Source organism: Nyctibius grandis, chromosome 29 (assembly GCF_013368605.1).
Source record: "Nyctibius grandis isolate bNycGra1 chromosome 29, bNycGra1.pri, whole genome shotgun sequence".
NCBI classification, from domain to species: domain Eukaryota; kingdom Metazoa; phylum Chordata; class Aves; order Nyctibiiformes; family Nyctibiidae; genus Nyctibius; species Nyctibius grandis.
In genome coordinates this window covers 2,653,850-2,673,029 of record NC_090686.1, presented here as the reverse complement: position 1 = coordinate 2,673,029, position 19,180 = coordinate 2,653,850, and the positions used below count along the sequence as shown (strand labels likewise).

The 19,180-nt window shown below is 39.2% G+C and overlaps 1 protein-coding gene across 1 annotated transcript in view; it reads right to left on the bottom strand.

Moving 5' to 3' along the window:
* Nucleotides 1-289: 289 nt before the first annotated feature.
* Nucleotides 290-19,180, bottom strand: part of SLC6A11 (solute carrier family 6 member 11) — a 99,183-nt gene continuing 80,292 nt past the window's right edge. Inside the window, exons 7-14 of the mRNA XM_068419861.1 lie at nucleotides 17,621-17,724; nucleotides 11,582-11,706; nucleotides 9,676-9,788; nucleotides 8,247-8,384; nucleotides 3,720-3,822; nucleotides 2,751-2,851; nucleotides 1,225-1,395; nucleotides 290-442 (exon numbers count right to left, since the gene is read on the bottom strand). Coding sequence (XP_068275962.1) covers nucleotides 290-442; nucleotides 1,225-1,395; nucleotides 2,751-2,851; nucleotides 3,720-3,822; nucleotides 8,247-8,384; nucleotides 9,676-9,788; nucleotides 11,582-11,706; nucleotides 17,621-17,724 — 1,008 coding nt within the window. The remainder of the gene's footprint in view (nucleotides 443-1,224; nucleotides 1,396-2,750; nucleotides 2,852-3,719; nucleotides 3,823-8,246; nucleotides 8,385-9,675; nucleotides 9,789-11,581; nucleotides 11,707-17,620; nucleotides 17,725-19,180) is intronic.

The window sequence follows — 19,180 nt, the reverse complement described above, 5'->3', positions numbered from 1 at the left end:
ACTTTTACAGCACATTATACAGGTCTCTCTAACTTCTAAAAAAACATTTACTGAAATCACCATATTACAAGAAGTCATCACTAACATACCATATAATACTATTTCTTTTTCTTTTACATAATCATTACTTATATAGTAATTTAAAAAATCACTTTTAAACAAGTATACAATTTTCACTTTAAAATTAACTGGTTAATAAAATTTTGTGCAAAACAAGCCAGCCTCTATAATTAAGTGAATGTATTTATTTATTTATACAAAAAAAAATAAAACAAAAAAGATAGTTCTTTCAGAAATGTGTCTCCTTTTCTGTAATGGTTGAAATGGTGCCATCTCCTTTCAGTTTGGCATCGCAGTCATTTATTGCTGCCATGTAGGCTCCTCCTCCAAGTTTCCCTCTCATTTTCAGATCTGAGCTAGGTGTAATCAACTTCCTGAATTTCTAGAAAATTTGAGAAAATTGAAATCGTTATCTTTTTCTTGGTCACAGACACACTTTTCCTAAGCAGACTGACTATAAAAACCTCTTCTCTTGCATGTCTGCTTCTCATTTCCCTGTTACAGATACATCCATAAAACTGCATGCCACATGCAAATCACACCAGACCAGAGGCTAGAGAATTAAGGCGAAGGCAAAGTCAAAGTGAAATTTCATGCTGATTTAGAGTAACATTCCTTTTCATGAAGAAATTCAGCACAATGCTCTGGGTAAGGCCTCTTATATGGGTTCATTTTGTTTCTCATGGTATAGTCAAAGGATATATACTGAAAAAAATAAATGAACAAGAGACTGCCAAAGTTTGTTAAGCTACAATAAAGAACAAAAGAAAAATGTATGTGTTTAGCTGCGAACATTCTCTTTTATAGCAATAACATCAGTAGCAACGTTGCTGCTTACACCTTGGAGAGCAGAGATGTTGCAAGAAGTTGGCTTCCTGAGAAGCTCCCAACTGTAATTAAAAACCTCTCTCGTCGTTCATGTAAGGAAAAGATAGTGACCCGTTTGCAGTGCTTCAGACTACAAGGCAGTGCAAAGCAAGGTTCTCTAAACAAAGTCTATTTACTTGCAGAGACAGGGTAAGGTTGATGCGTTAAGGAAATATCTAACGTTAAGATTTGTGCATTGCTTTTTTGATTAAACTGTGCTTAGTCTCGTGCAGGTGAGGATTCACACTCCCTTCCCACGTCTTTTTTCAGTATCATTAATCTGAAAATGTATCTTACCTCTATGAAAGTGCCTTCTGTCTTCCACAGCTTAATGCAGATCCACAAAGGGATACAGATCATGGAAGAGAGCGCCATCATCCACCCTATGCCATAGCCCCAGTCAGGGTATATATATATATTGTTGTATTTCAAAGGCTTGTATTTCACCAGGAAAAAGATGAAGATTCCCTGAAATAAGCAGAGAAACATATTAGCAGTGCTTGAAAAAACACTGCCTATGTAACGAGAAAATGACTGACTGTTTAGGCAAGGCCAGTCTCCCTAAAGATGGAAAGCAGAGGTAAGCTTTTCCGTCAGAGAAAAAAAAAACAGCAATATCTTCTTTTATCTACAGCCTAAATAACATGTCTCAGTAGCTTCCACAGAAATGCACAACCTTTCAAGTTTAAATCCTCTTTACCTCTCTAAGACAATAAAACCCGCACTTTGATGGCAAACAGTACCTGGGCAGGAAAGATTAAGTTTTGCTACGGGAACCAGCTGTGATTAAGTAACACAAGCTGTGTTCTCTCCAACCTGTCACGATGAAAAAGGAAAGCCAAAATTTTCAAAGTTGCCTTAATCCACTGTCGGTATCTGCAGTTCTGCAGGCCAACTCTTTCATCCTCACAAAAGCTCCAATATATTTGTCTGAATTCGACAGGTGCCTAATCAAGCAGTTTGGACCATTTAAATTTATGAAATATAGAAAAGTTAGTAGGTACTTTTCTCCAAAGTGGTGAAAAGAGTGTACAAGAGCAAGTGATATTAAGTTCATTTCAGAGTTGGTGAAAATGAGTCAGAAATTTTCCCAAATTTGCAAATGAACTGGCAGAGCTCAAGGGAACCTGGATCTCCAGGTGCCCCAGCATCTGTGCTTTTGCAGTTGCTATCATTTACGTCTTGGAGAACTGGAAGATTTTAGTATCTAATCCTCAAGCACTTGTGGATCAAATTTATGGGCAATCTGGTCATGCTCCTTTCATAATTTTGTCCCTGTTACGTACCCCCAGCAGATTGCCAGAGTTGGCACCAGTACTGCTAGCTTCTGGTAAGGCAAATTCCTTCCCCTTCTTCATGCACATGAGATGTGCTCTCGGCCTCTTCTGCTACTTCTACTAGAAGAAAAAATGTCCTGTCTTCTTTGACAAATGTCTGCTCACCCAAAGAGAGGAAATGAAATAGGAGATTGGAGCAGCAAGGAAACCAGCACAAGTGTAGAGGAGCTTGAATGATGCTGGGTAGACACAAGGTACACTAGCAATGCAGTGAAAAAAAGCCTCCCTTTTATTGGCAACTGTTCATTTAGGGCCCTGAGTTTATTTTTTTCCGATTATTGTATGTACTAAGATTTCTCACAATTCACAGACTGTTTAACAATTTTTACAGGTCCTACGGAGTGGTTTTTAATTAAAAGCTATGCTAGAAATCAATGGGCGTTCTTCTCAACCGTTGTGAACTATTAGCAGCAGCAAAATTCTAAAAATTTGCACAGAAAACCCTCTTTGTGTGTAAAACAAGTTATTTGGATATTCTGTACTTACTGCACAAATACCTGGAGTTAGGACCATCCAGCACCATTTAATCAATGACAGTGGTTTATACCCAATCATATCTTCAATGTTATCATAAAAGCGATTGCTGCCTGCCCCAAAAAAACAAATGAAAAGGAGATGTAGAATGTATGTGTAAGAGGTTGTACAGGTCAGTATTTAAAACAGTAAAGAGAAAAACATAGGTTCTGATGGAGCTACAGAGGTTGAAGCTGCTCTCTTGTTCCCTGACACATCTCTGTCATCTGCTCCATCTTGTGGCAGAGATTGCTGCCTGCATCTGTATCTGACCAATGTGAAGAGAGGAGGAGTGGGCGAGCTGTCAAACAGAAATGGCTCCAGGTCAGGAACAGTCTGAGCAAGCCCAGGTAAAGAGTATATATATGCTACAAGCTGACGTGGGAATCCCTAGATAGCTGGGGACATGTGTGATCTGAAGTTGATACGTTGGCTTGCAAAGTAAAATGGTCAGTCCTTTGTGAGCAAAACATGGTTGAGGGGGTAACCATGAACATACCCAGCACTGTGGTGGTTTTCTCTTGACTTTGCTGACAGAAAGAGCAGAGCCAGGAGCACCATGATGTCCCTTCTGTGTTACTGAGGCAGGAACTCCAGCTTCCCTGGACTGATCTGCGAGTGTCAGAAGTGGAAGGGAACATGCCCTGCACAGACGCTTTGTGAGAGAAGGAAAACTTATTGCCATCCCTGCTTGCTACAGCAGCTAAGGACTTCCTTGGTGAAGGAAGGTGGAGGTCAGTCCTGACAAGGGCCAAGGGAAAAAAAAAATCAATTCCACTATCTTTGTTATTTAGAGTGGAAAAAAAGGCATTCCTGACTTTTGGTAGGGCATGGGAATGTGGAGGGCCCCACTCCATAAGGGTACAAGGTTTTCACACTGCTTTTCTGCAAATAGAAAACTTTCATCAAAGCTCAAAACCGCAGCAATTTTCAGCAACTCACCATAAACCCAGCCTATGCAGACACACTCAAATATGGCGACAAAAAGAAGGCACATGCCACTGGCTGCGTAAGAGTCAAACAACTGAAAGACATACATCCCACCCTGAAAGACAAAACCAGGAAAAGGAAAAAAAAAAAATGTGTTGGCACCAGCAGGAATATTTCATAGCAAATATAGCTTTAATTACCCAGTCAATCTGCTGGTTCCCTGGCAATCTTCCTACTAAAGTTGGTTCCTTCTTGAACAAAGAATATTCATTTCTCAGTGGTTTGTTATCGTGAAACATTTTTTTCTTCCATAGCACTTCAGACTATTCTCTGTGCCTGTTGAATACTGTGCATTTGCTTTAAGGCAGTAAATCCTGGAGTGGAGAGAACTACATCTGACTTGTTTCCAAAATGCTCTCCCACCTCCCTGCTTTTTTTCAACTTCATTTGTCATCACATCAAATTGCAGATAACTACAGGTGCTTTTGATCTCCAGATCACTGCACATCAAGATGCAGGGTCTTGTTTTTGTGTCTGTGCTAGTAATATATAAAATAATTAGTTAAAATGTGGGGAAAGAAGGCAAAATCTGTAGCTACTGGAATCCCTCTCCAATGGCATAGGGACTGTAAAACGAGTAAACTGAGTTGAGTGTAGCTCACAGCCTTTAAGCACATTACTTAAATGAGTCATTATTACTTGACCAAAAAAATGAAGGAAGAATCACCCTGACTCCCAGCAAGCTTTTTAAAAATGTTTTCCTAACAAGTTAACAATTGTTGCCAGATGGTTTTAAAATAGCAGCCTCTGCACCTCCAGAAAGGAGAGCAACCAAAGCCACGCGGTGTCCTGAGCTAGCAGGGCATCCATGCACAATGCACAGCAATGAGCTGTATTCTGCATTCAGTGGTGCCACAGTACCAACCAGTATGGAAAAGGTAAATGTGCTTTTAACTAAGACATCCTCACTTACTGTTTGACTATGACTCAACTATATCAATTGTCACATCTATCAAAGACACGATTATTTTCTTCTTTTCCTGTATTTTTTGACTTGCTTAAAACAGAACTGTTCAGAGAACTGGCAGGCTTTCTAGAGCCTTTGCCTCGAGGCAAGATGAGAAGAAAACCTATGAAGTCCAATTAATAACGGTATGGATAACCTAATACAATTATATTAATAATATTACAGTACTTTCTATGCAAGATCCTTAATCTTTTATCGCATAGGCATTCAATATTAAAATAACAACGAGGAGGAAATTCACAAAAGATCATTTCAAAAGAAAGGAAGCCTAAGACTTCCCTCTTTGCAGAAAGCTATGTGAAGGAAATAGGGACTTGAGATCATCTCTTCAGCTGAAATGCAATGCTATTTGGGTGGTACATATGATCCATTACATCTCAGACAGTTTTCTGCAAATGGAAGAGAACCCTAATAACGTAAGGAAAACTAAATCAAAACCCATACCTAGGATTTCCCCCTTTTTTTGTCAGCATTAACTGAGGGAAGGTAAGTTAAGACGGACTCTCTAAACTTGAAACCCTGTCTAAATCTTACACAACATAAGAATGTTCTAAAGTTATTGTACATAAAACTGCATCGGTGTCCAAGCAGGCATTTGGCAAAACTAGTGCTGTATAGTCAGGAAATTACCTGAATGAGAAAGCTCTCCTGTAAGGTAAAATATCTTTTATGAATAATCCAAAGCCTGAAAAAAAATCCAGGAATGTGTGTTTAGAAATGCAAGAGAGGATAGGGACAGAGTTGGGATATATATTTACCCTTGAAAATCTCACTCAGGCATAATGCTTTGATGCCTTACTGAAGTACCATGGCATGGAGGGTGAGAATGATTACAGGCAAATTGGTCCCTATAAGGTTGCTCTGCTCCAGTGCTCAGCTTATAGGGACACACATCTGGAAGGCATTCTTAACCAACCAGTGTCAATTCCTCTGTTCTCACAGGGAACTGTGTCATACAATACCTTTCAGAAACTAACTGACAATCTGAATTCCAGTTTAAAGCCAGAACTATTGTTCTTGGAAAAACTCCTAGAGCCTCACTGTTCTGATGGACAGAAATGTTTCTTAATTTTCAGTCTAATTATTCATGGCATCATTGGGGATGAGGGAAAAGGAGCCATTCTTTTTGCAGAATTAGTTCATGTTTATACTCACTGTCACATCTATGGTGGACTTACAGAAAGCAACCATACACCCTTGCTAATATTATCATCATTTTGCTAGTTTCTGTAAATCAGCTCTGTACTCCCAGGCTCATCCTCGCTGCTCTTGCTTTGCATGCTCTTCCAGTCTGAATACAAGTATCCAGAGTCAGACACTGACATTCCAGTGGGACTATTACCTCGTCCAGTCGGGAGCTATTCCCACCTCCCAGTTGGAAATACCTTCCCAAAACATCTAAGAAACATAGTTTTATGTCTACAGCATATTTGTTGTGCTTAGTTTTGCATCCAGATACTTCTCTTTCCTAATTGTTTTCAATGCCTAGTAGAAATGTTTACTACTATATGGATGACTTTATACCTTGTGCTACTATAGTCTACCCCATCTTTAATGCTCCAGTCATCCAGTCCTCCCTTATCACTATGCCTTCTGCTGTGACCCAGGAACATCAAAGTTAATGAAGCCTGATTTGGACTTAAATCTTATAGATGACTGTGAGCCCTTGTCCTTCAGGCACTCATTAGGCTACAGTGTTTTTTGTGAATTCTCTGTTTTTTTAATAAAGACTGAACTCATGCGTTGTTCTTTTGAACAATAAGGACACGTCCAGGACTTCTCCATCTGGCTGCCAACTTTCATGAACGTTGAACTTCCACGAAAAAGGATGTATCTTTGAAACCTCTGTTAAATGGACTGAAATCTGCCAATAGGTTCAACATTTAAAATGAGGAAGGAATACGTCGCCAGAGGGCTGGTCACTGTAGCCAGTGACTATATGTGACTTGTTTCCATAGCAAGTCAACTACAGATACTAGATAAAACTGCTACCAAGAGCTGTCTGTGTAAATTCACTAAGAATCTCATTTCAGCCAGTCTCTTTTAGCACCAACAGTCATCATCTCCTCTTTGTCCAGTTACTTGTACCATTCCTTTTCTTTTTGAATAAAATTAATAGTTTTTCATGTGGTGAAAAATTAATAATTTTTCAATTCCTTCATTGAAGTATATAAAACTTGTGCTCAACTGCATTTGCTTCATACTGAGTGTCCTATCTCTTATCAGAGAAAGATACCTGATTAGTCTGGCACAAACTGTCACTAAATAAAATAACAGAAGTTTCATTTTGTCCTAATCTCCACTTTCCTCCCCATCTTTAGTTATTCTTTCCTTGAAAGTGTATCTAAAGCTAATATATTCTGATTAGTTGATTTATTCTATTCGGTGTAAAAACTTGCATACTGAGGACAACAGACTAACATGCTTACAGTTGCCTAGTGCCTTTTTTGGGTGAAATTTGCTCATTTTCAGTAACAAAGCAATTTGAAAAGCACAGTCTAAGGACTGTGGGTCTCTGTAAGGGAAATTTAAGTGACCCCAGATGAGTTCATGAAGCCCTGGGAGGCTGCTTCACTGGGAAACCCTGCCTGAGGTTGCTGCACGCCAGGGACACAGTGTGGCCCTTCCCGGTTCACACAGCCAGGCTTCCTCGGACAGACATCCCTTATACATTTAATTCAAGAAACCTTTTTCTTTGCCTCGCTCCCTGGTACAGGGAGGCTCTAATGGCCCGGCAAGCAGAAGAATATGGGCAGAGTGTGGACTCTGCCCCCCTTCTTCCTGGCTTGAGAGGGTAACGCGAAGGAGAGGAAGACTGCTGGTAGAACTCACTCTGTAAAGCAAGCGCTGAGCAGCAAGGCTGAACTCCTGCCAAGCACCAAAGGATCCCAGAGTCCCTCCCCAGCCTGGATATCAAACACAGTAGTGGCAGACATGGTGTATCCTGAACTGATGGGATGCACTGACACCCTCAGAATTTCTGGTTTAGAACACCCCAAACCAAACAACCTGTTTTGTTTGAAAAAAAATTTTTTTTTTTTTTGTTTGTTTTCACTCTTACTGAAGCAATTTCTGCTCAGAGGTTGGCTGTATTGATTGACCTGGCCTGGTAATATAAAAATCAAAGACGTTTTATTTTTCTCTTTTCACTTCGGTTCATCTTCTTTATTGATCTATTAATCCAAAATGTAGTTGTTTTCAGATGAGCCTGCCCAGAGTAATTAATCAGAAACCACGATCAGTACATCTGGTTGGCTGGCGCAAAGCAGATGGAATTTCCTTGGCTATATAACTTTGATTAAAATATTTCCTAAGCTCAACTGAAAAACTGAGGATACGTTTCACATTTCAAATGTTACACAGTAGTTGAGAACAGTCTCTCAAGTATTTTTTTAGTCATATTCCTGACAGTGAAATTCACTGTGGCAAATGTTCTTGCATTTTATCTGTTATGATTATAAACAGACACCCGTTTCCTTTTTTCTGCAGTAGTACAACAAAGCACACCTTACCTCCGTTAACATCACTAGGCCGATGAAGTATGACACAACGGAAAGGCCGAGAATCAACAGTTCTCTTCTGTAGCCCCGTCGGAAAACCTTTGGGTACATATCTACAACAGCTGTCACAAGGCTTTCGACACACACGAACTAGAACAAATTATAGGAAAGTACAAATGAAATACGTGTCTCGTCTGCTGTTGGGATTTGGATTTACTACAAAACACTTCAAATGTCCTTCTGTGTTCTCCTTGGAGGGACTGAATGATCCCTGAGGATACTCTATAAGCAGAAGCTCAAACTGAGAGGAACGGCATTTTAGAATTAAAAAGTCCAAAGCTATGGATTTCCAGTCCACCGCCGAACTCAAATAGTTGAATCCACTAATATTATCTCAGAATGCATTTGCCCTGTAGCAAATGGATTACACAAAAATTAAGTCTTTCAAATGTGGCTTGAATGGGACTTAAATAATGTACAAACTGTTCACAGGGCTGCAGCACTGCTAAATGAACTGCAGGTTTTTGGAGAAGTTCTCTCCATTTTACAAAAGAGAGAAGTTCCACAAAGCTATTAAGTGCCCAAGCCCAGTACATCTAATGAAGGAGGGAAGGAACATTCTTACTAACTTTAAAAATCAGCAGAAAGCAAGAGGCTCGAGCTTCTGACTCAGGGCTCTAGAGCAAGGTTTCTAAAATAGGCACCAAAATTAATACCCAAAAGTAGACAATATAAAGCCTGCTTCATTGGAACAGCCAAGAGTAGAATTCAGGAATTGCTCATTTTAAAAAAAGACTTTAAAAAAATAGATCAGGAAAAAGAGCAGTTATTAAAATGTTAAGTGTAATGATTGGAAATGTCATGCAAAATAAACACCGAAGAGCTTTATTCTATGGTATAAAATCATAGACTTTCTGAACCCAATCATGCCAAGAGCTGAGCCGCATGCTGAAAATGCCACCTACTTTACGTTGTTCATCAAACAGCTTTCACAATTTTTATGGTCACACAGGAAGGATAACTTCTATGCTGTCACTTTGCTGCAGAATATGACTACACATTCCTCTCTATGGTAACTTGAAGTATAAATACACCATAGTAACTTACGTTATCACTATCTGATACTCAGTTTCATAATTCATTGCAAAGTGCTTTAAAACAGGTATTTTACTGATCCGTGAATTTTCATCACCCCTATTTAAGTTCAAAATGATTTCTGTGTTAATGATGGAAGCTTTAGTCAGGCTGAATCAGTGTTCACAGTAAATCGTAACGGAATTTTCACTATCACATTAGATTTAAAATAAGGAACTTGAATCAGTGGTTTTTAGTAAGGAATTAAGTCAGGGTTCATTCTTTCATCAGGTTAGATGCATCAAGGATGCCAAGATACACACGCTAGGCAATCTGACAAAATATTTAAGCAGCGTTTGTTTCATACCTGACTATCTAATCCAAGGAATATAAGCATCATGAAGAACAGAGTTGCCCACAGAGGAGAAAGAGGCATCATGGTAACAGCTTTAGGGTAAGCAATGAATGCAAGTCCTGGTCCTGAAAAGGAAGAAAAGAAAGGAAATAGTTTATACTTGTGTGCTGGGTCTGGCTGAGATGGAGTTAACTCTCTTCACAACAGCCTGTACGGTGCTGTGGTTTGGATCTGTGGATAGAACAGCTTTGCTAACACCAACATCGTGGCTCTTGCTGAATAGTGCTTGCACAGTATCACTTATTAAACTGTCTCTATCTGGACCCACTGGTTTTCCCCCTTATTTTCTTCCTGTTCTCTTCCCCATCACACTGGGGCGGGCGAGTGAGTGAGCAGCAGTGTGGATGCTTAGCTGCTGGCGAGGATCAACCCACCACAACTTGACTGTTCTTTTATGGCAGACAAGAGGAACCAAATACAAGGCTGAAAACCTTGACAAACTCTACATCTCTAATAGTCTAAATATTTGGTGATGAGGCTAATCAGTAATGAAGGCTTGCTTGGCACATCAATTCTGCCTACATCCTGTCCAAATGTTCGAAGGTCAAGACTTCCGCTAAGACATCACTGTGCCTTATGTTCTCCTTTGTGTGGACTTACAGCAAGACTCACATACCTGAATAAATAATAGCATGTGGTCCTGTGATTGCCTTATATAACTTATTAACATATTCTGGAACCTTTTTTTTCCTAGGACAGCACTGTATCTGACATTTTGTGCAAGAATGCAGTCAATGGTAAGAGCTTCATCTTGGAAGCCATACATGGTGCAAGCCAAACATCTACTGGTTTGTTCAAAATCTGCTCTGCAATTTTCATTTAACACAGTATTTACAAGCTCCTATAATTTCCAGAGCTGATATAGTCTTTTAACCTTTTTCTATATAGTTTCTATAATAGTATAAACCAGTTGTCTTGGGGGCTTTAGGAAAAGAGAACTATTTTCCATGACAGTATCAGTAAAGCTTTACTTGCTTTGCAGCTTTCCTGCTAAGCTTGACTAACTTCCTGAGAGTCATTTCTCCTTCTCAACAGGTCAGCATTATGCTACTTTTCTTTCTGGGCAGCGCTCCTGTTCTTTTTGTTCTGCTGAGTTTTAAGTGATGCTTAAAGATGTTACATCCACAAAGGTGTTAAATAACTTTCATTGGATGCCTAACTCCAAGTGACGGTTAATTTCTCACAGAGCTGGGCCTTTGTGCCTTTCTGGACTCAAACCGATAACTTTTAGACTTAATCAACCAGAGTGTCTCTGTGTACGTCCCTGGGAGAAAAACTTAGATGTTAGGAGATGGCATTAGCTGTCTGACGGTCACAGATCTGTATTTGTATAGTATACATTAAGCAAGACTTCAGAGGACTTCCGAAGATTTCTCCCCAACAGCTGGTTTCTCATTAATTTAATAGCTATATCTTTTTTCTTTTTCTTTTTTCTTCCAGAAGGAACAAATACTGTGTGGATTTCGGTCTGTCTCATTTAAAGAAAACTGAATGCTCATTTCATGAGGATGTAACTCTCAAGAGGCATAACTGAGTAATATATCTCTGCTAAGCAATCTTCTGGATGCTCAGCTGGAGTTTGTGTTACAATAACTCCTTGACTTTATGAATTTGATGCTATGCACAATAACAATAATAATTAATATTTTTCACATATAAATGTATGACCATAAAAATAGTTAAGAATTCATCTTATAGCAGTTAGTCTAATGAGTCAGGTAACAGGTTTTTAAGAGGAGTTTTGTAAAACTATTTGCAAAACAGTCAACTTAGCCATAAGACATGGCACAGACTAAGTATTCTGACAGCAACCTCTGGGCATTTTTTGTTAACTCAGAAAACTGCTTTTGGAACTTACCGGATTCTGCAACTTCTGCGATGGGCACGCCTTGTTCATAAGCCATAAATCCAAGAACTGAAAAGATAGCAAAACCAGCAACAAAGCTTGTGCCACTGTTCAAGCAGCAGAGCATGATGCAGTCTCTGAAAATATAAATAAAAAACACTGCAGTTGATCTCCAGAGCCTGGGTTTCTTTCACATACTGAGCCATAGGACTAATAGAACCCCAAGCTGCAGGAATGGACATTAAGTTGCTCGTTAAGAGTAGACTCCCAACTGACATTTTTCCTGAAATACATCAGTCAGATATAAGTATTTGCAGTAAGATGCCATCATAATACCCCTACTTGTGTTTTAACTGGGTGAATTGCAAACCTCTTGCTACTCACTTACTGTCTTCGATATAATCTTGAAAAAACATGTAAAAATACTTTAAAAATGGTGTTAAAAACAATTTTTCTCCAGTAATTGTAATCATGTATTCCAGAGGATATGAACTCATTTATAAACTATATAAAAATGGTAGTAATTTTTTTCCTGGAAAAAAATCCTATGGTCAGATCTTAGCTAATTCTATTCCAGTTACAGCATATATATATATTTGGCAATATATATCCATACAAAATACAACTCCAGTTTGGTTTATAAACTTTTTTTTAAGGAGCTGTGGTAATGAAAAGCACCATACCTAATCTAAGCAGCATGTGTATGTGACTAAAAAAGTGCCTAACACGTAGGCAAATACAGTGCAGGGGCACTGATCTCTCAGACCTATGCATCCTACACATCAAACAATGACAATTACAAGGTGAAGAAATATTTCTTTTCCCAGATCGGAAATGTCACAATAGTAAATCACTTTAAAAAAAGGGAAAACACTCTTTCAGAAAGGTGTGATCTTTCCCCAGAGCTCGGTGAAATCTCGTCGTTCATCCTGCTCTCAGACAGCACTTCAGGCTTGACAGATGATGAGGTAGGAATGATTTATCCCGACAGTCAGTCTTTTAAGACTGGTTGCTACAAGAGACAGCTGTGTACTTGAGAAAGCAGTAATCTAACCTCGATGCCTGAAAGTAAATTAGGCTTCTAAGACACTGAAACACAAGGCAAGCCTGTAGCTCTGTCAAGCCTGTACCTTAGTCTGGTTAATGCCCATCCTGCTACAGCTCTGAAGCAAATTTTTGTGCAAGCTACCTATGAGAAGAAGTGACCTTGTAAAATCTAACAGGTTCTGAATCCACATCTTCAATAACGATTCCCATCTTTGTCACAGATCTGTAGTGACTTTTTGAGAATCGGAGACAATTCATATTTGTGAACTCCTGGCATATATTGTGGCAAAACTTCTTTGTTAATCTCTGTCCTGTTGCTTGTTTCAGTTGTATTTTTATCCTGTAACTTTATCTCATCAGTTTATTAAATTGAAAGTGAGATGACTAGTTCCAGCATCTTATTCCTTCACTGATGAGCCCTGCACTGCCTCCCACATCTGTTCAAAGCCCCTCCTGTCCTGACTGGGACTCACCTCAGCATCAGGTGTGTACGTTCTCAATGGCAGGAAGCAGACACACGTTTCAGTACTGCAAGTGAGTGATCAGCTGAACTATGGCCGTTGGGCCACGGGAGGCTTTGGCTCTCATCACCTTACCTACAGTTCATTTTAACCATTATTTTGAGAATGTTTTTATGTTTTCATAACCACTTCATAGGAGAAGATTTCTATATGGCACATCATCTATAAATTGCCAGAATTTGTCCAGCAATGAAAAAGAATGAATCCTCCCACGTGTAGGTGTAGTAGACTCAGACATGGAGAAGCCCAGTGATGTTCACACGTCTGTCATGCGTGGCTCTAACACTGTTCATTAGCAAGGGGTAAATAGGGCCTTGAAAATACTTTCTGAAAATTCTGAAAATGGTCAGAATTCTAACCTGTTATTTATCTGCTTTTCATATGAAATTGCTTCCTGTAGTTAGGCACAGCCAGGCTAGCTATACAGTAATCTACAAGAAAGCAACCTGGAGCACAGAGTTCTTTGTGCTTTGCAGAGAAATAAAACAAAGAAAAAGAGCATCTTCCTGACCATGCTTCTCAGTGTATTTCAGCACTGAAGTAGCTCTGGAGAGATTCTCACCTCAGCCTATCTCCCCCAAGAAACCGGTGAGTTCAATGCTGAGAAATTAAAACTAAGTGTGATGAAACCCTGTCGATAAGAGATATCAGAAAGATGTATTTTTTAATCCTTTGGGGGAAAAAAAAAAAGAGATACTACTTCAGTCGGATGGATCTGGCTGCTCACCAGTCATACGATGCCTCCACTTGGAACAGCCTGTTTTCTGCAGATAAGATTTATTTTAGATAATTTCCAGGCTTCAAATGCAGTCCAAACAACAAGATATTTTTTTCTGGTGAATGGTGTGGCACAGGCCGTTTGAGAGCTGCTTGTTCCTAACCATGAGAAAAAGGCTTGAGGAGGAGACACATTGCTCCCTGTGCACCTTCAGAGCCCCTGGCAGTTTCTGCTGTTCCTCTTGAAGGAAGGTCCTAGGGCAAGGCCCAAGTGGTTTAAGCTGGACAATCCTATATAACTAGATCATCTCTGAGAGAGCAAGAGGAGCACAGACATCTCCATTCCCAGGGAAGCTCCACAAACCACAGTGCCATGGTACAAAATAATTGCAGGGTAGATACGCATTTCTCCAAGGAAATGGGCAAAAGAGAACCTAAGGGGATTTTCACCATCTCCAGTCGGTGAGGTACCTGTTCTTTTGACATACCACAGCCACAGCTCCATCATTTTCTTCCCCAGTTAGACAGTCACAGACTGAACACTCGGTTCTCTGGGGACCGATCACTGTTTCCTGTCCTAAAATATAACCTCCAATTTTAATTTCCATCTTTCCTTTATCTTTGCAGGAATTCTACTAACCCCTCAAGTCCTTCTGTTTGTTTTTTTTTTTTTCTCTTAGATAGAAGTATGTAACCTGTAGTTCAGTCTTTTTTTTCTGCTACAGGAAGGAAAACTAGGAGGGGGATCTGGATCCATTGATTGTGAAACCAATGAATTTTAAAACACAAATGCCTGAGAATCATTGGAAGGAGAACATGAAGGTTATCTAATTTTCCATCTATTTTTTATAAGCATCCTTGGTAAGAAGGCATCAGAGCCTGACTGAAGCACAAACTGATTTCAAATGAAAGGAAAACTTCAAATTTTTATGAAAACTTCACATTCTTCCAAATTAATGTCTTGCCAATCACCTGAATAATTCAAGACATGCATCCCCTAAACTCTCCCTGCCTGACAGGCAGGATACTGCTGAAAATTGATCCTGCCTTCCTTAAGGAGCTTCTCTGATTAGAGAGAAGAGCCCACAGAGCCTTTTGCATCCCTCCAGTTACTCCCTTGCCTTTACGGATCCCCTCAAGACCAATTCCCACTCCTCTTTTCCTGTTAGACTAGAAGCTCGATAAAGGACACATCTTCATTTCTTACAAGTTTTGTCCATTTGTTGGCAGTGTGTGAAATCACTCATTTATCTTCTGCACCACAGCGGCAACATGGCAGCTAGCCCCTGATTTGTACATGGGGCTCATACATAAAAAGTCCTGCTGAGGTGCAGCCTGCAGCACAAAGGAGGGCTGCTGTGACAGCGCATGGCGTTTGCCCCGCGGAGGAACCGCACAGTGACCAGCAGGGAGCTGGAGCAGTTCTGCAGATACAGAGCACATGAAGCAGGAACAAGAAGAACATTTTCCTCTTCTGTCTGCTGGGGTTGTCTGAAGTTAGTCCATCCCTTAAGAAGGTCTGAATGGATTAGGAATTCTTAGCTTGCTAAAAGTTAGAGGAAACATCAGTATACCTTTCTTTTATTTACATGGGGAAAACACTGCCTGCTGATGGCACTGCCATTACTTTCGTCTTTTCATAAGAGTTACTTTTGATATAAATTATTGTAAATCCAGGGAGGATCTGTATGAATGTATTATTGAAAGACAAGTAAGGACAATAGAAATTCATTTCCTATTCAAAGATGTGAAATGACTTGTTTGCAATTCATTTATGATGTTAATGAATTTGACCAGGTTGCTAATAAGAAAAACCCACGCGCAGTTTAGATTTTCCCATTTCCCACTAAAATACATCATGTCATTATTTTCCACTGCAACTGTCCCTTAGGAAAAAAAAATAGTAAAACAGAGTGCAATAAGAGTGGAAGTAGATGTTACAATCAGACAATACACTGCAGGTATTGCAAGAGGCAAATCCATGGCTAATCTTAATTTTATTAAGTACTAGTTTGAATACAAATTTAATTCTGCTTCCTACTGCATAGCTGCTTTGTGTGTCTTGCTCTGTAACAACCCTGTCTAACTCACTAACTAACCCTTGCTGCAGTTAACTTCTGTCCTACTCCCTTCCTAAGATGTCTTAAGAATCATACTTTGAGACACAATAAAATTCAGGAAATTTGTGAAAACATTTTGTTAGCAGAATTGTGAAGCTTGGATTCAGTAAAAAATATTCTGTTGCAGCATCTTGCTCAGGAGCTTTAGAAGAGAGCTGCTGGTGTTTTTTACCAGCTATGCTGCTAGGGTCAGAGAAAAGAAGGAAAATTACAATAGCTCTCTGATCACACATCAAAACTCTTGCTTTTTGTAATGAGCTATAAAACCATAATAAAAAGATTACTGCAGTCCTTGAGGCAGTGACAGAATAGTTTCTAGAGGGGATGCAACTGGAAAGAAATAAAAATAAATAAGAGAGAAAAGGATTAGCGCCTTTGTTAAAGCATCATTTATGCTAATTAGGGAGAACTTTCATTACCCTCTGTTAGGGCATCTTTATCGTTACTCTGAAAATAATGTCAATCAGCACTGAAGATTGTAGGGGATTTACACCACCATATGCAGCAAAACATTTGGAATTTTGGCTGTCATAGCCAAGCGAAGAGTAACTTACATTGCTGCTGAGTTATTTTGCATGTTTAGATGGCAAAGTACCCTTAAGAGCTGCTGGAGAGCTCTGCAGACGTTCAGCTGGTGGATACATCTGAGTCTCTGTGGTTTCCAGTATCCCAGTTCCCTCTGTCTGGAGGGCCCTACTGTTTGGTGTTTCTCTGGCAGAGCAGCAAATTGGTGCTAAGGTATTGAAAGGCGGCAGCATTTCCCAAAACTCTCTCCTGAACTCTCCAAGTAAAACTGTAATTTAGAATTTAAATATTTACACATGGGGGGTTTTGGGGGGTGGGGTATTTGGGGTTCTTTTGCTTTTGGACTGTATTCTTTCCTTTATAGAAAAATGAAATTTTAATTCTCTCTCTGGAGATCATAATGCAGTCAGTACAATCAAACTGTCCTTTACTATCCTGTGTTAAAGGCTATCAAACAGTAGGAAAACTAATTCAATAACTACTGATGCCAGAAGAAAAAAGTAGAGCTCATATTCCTGCCCATACCAGTAAAATCGAATGAGGACTTTGTGTGAGTCATATCCTTTTGACATTGATTCAGGAAAGATTAAAACCTACTGAAGTCTTCAGCAATTTCCTTACTGATTTCTACAAAGATAAGCAATGAAATGCTATCCATTTCTGCTGTGCTCTAGCTAGGAGCCAGGAAACGATGGGAAAAAGTGACATTCAGAGCATAGACCAAACTCAGGTGAGTTTCAATAACAATTTTGGGGAGTATTTTTTTTAAAACCAGATATACATTATGCAATCAAATATTGCACACACGTGGAATTAAACATGTATGAAATTCTGTATACGATACATGCAGTTGTGTACACCTGTGTGTACTGAGTGGCTTGTGGCTGTGCAAGGGTCAGATATGATCAAAAGGGATGAAACCACCAAATTCTGGAAATTAGTTCCTCTGAAACAATTATAAGAAACATTATAGATGTCTGTTCTACAAAACCATGTACATACGCTTATGATTACTCATGCAAATAGCTAAAGGGAAAGGGAAGTACTTCTGAGGGAAGCTAAGGATGTGGACACTTCCATCACTGAAACAAAATGTAAAAATAAAGTGTGGGAGATATTACCTGTAGCAGTTGTTATTATAGTTGTTGTAACTTCCCAGGGCTGTCAAGCACCCCAAGCAGATCGCATAAGAGAAAAATATCTGTGTACCGGCATCCACCCACACCTGAATAGAAAAAAAAAAGGAGAGGTTAAAAAACATCAGGAAGGAATCACCTTTATGCATACATTGACTTGCAAACTTGCAGAGGCAACAGTACGGGGTAATAGTGTCTGGCGAACCTTTCATAAGTCACAACCTTAAAAAATATACACTGTGAGTTAAATTCCCCTCTCCTTCCCAGTGCTATAAACAAGGAGTAACTCAGCTGCTCTTTACAGGTTCAACCTAATCTCAGTAGAAAGAGAGACAAAATTTCTGGAGAAGAACCTCACCCAGTATAAATCCTTTAATGGTTTTATTAACACTGTAAGGTGTTAGTAATTGCAACCTAATTAGAATCATCTGCATTTATCTCATTCTCATTTGATAATTATTTATTCAAATTTAAAAATTCAGTGTGAAAAAAACCCTCTAAAGACAAAATATGCCATTCACTGATGATAAACAAATTAAGCTGGGGAAAGAGAAGAGACAACTTATCCAGAGAAAGGGTTTTTTTTAGCAATACTTAATGGCCCCAATTAGGCTTGAGGACATAGTTGTTCTGGTCACTGTACAATTAATGAATAAAAGTTCTGTAGAGCTTAACTTAAGTAAGTGGCTTTATAATATCATTATGGTAACATTTATATCCTAAAGTGATGCAAATACTAAATTCTAAATCAGAGAAAAGAAAACAAGAGGAAGCATGATCCGACACAGTGAGATTCTTCTCCCCACAGCAATCTCAGAACATTACTATAACATGCAATTTTTTTTTTACTTTAAAAATACTCCAACAAAACAGTTCATTTCATTTGACTAGAGCCTGGGTGTGTTATTACTGGAGACGAAGATACTCTTTTAACTCCTGATTTTGCTATGAAAGTGATGTGAAGAACCCACATCTACACAGCTGCAGTATTATTTCCAATCCAATAAATTCTGACTCCTGGTTTCCTGGGATAAATGAGCTCTGGAAGTTTTTTTTAAAGCAGAGCAACCAAAGTGCTTTTCAGAGAAGTAACGAAACACGGACTGATACCCAGAGGCAATAGCTGTGGAGCCATTAGCTACTCTAAGTTTGAGACAGGAAATGCAGTAATGCAGGTAATGATTTCATGACTAATAATAGCAATACTAATAATAGTAATCAAATACTCATAAATATATGAAGGGGGTGTATTTGTTTTACATGTGATCAAGTGAGGTCTTGATCTCTGGAGTTGTTGAGGGTGTTTCTGTTTAGGAATAACATTAAGATCACATTTGATTTGCATCAGTGGCTTAAAAGGTTTCTTTGCTGTCATACTGAATAAGATACAGCTGGTTACATCTCAAAGTTTCGCCACTTGGTAAGGAAAAAACTGCACAGAGAAAGGCTTTTGACAGACAGGCTCTTTAACAAGATCGGAAGCTCCCCAAAAGCTGTAAGTAGCATAGGTCAACTGAAAATGTACGGTCGTCTTAGCCATAAACA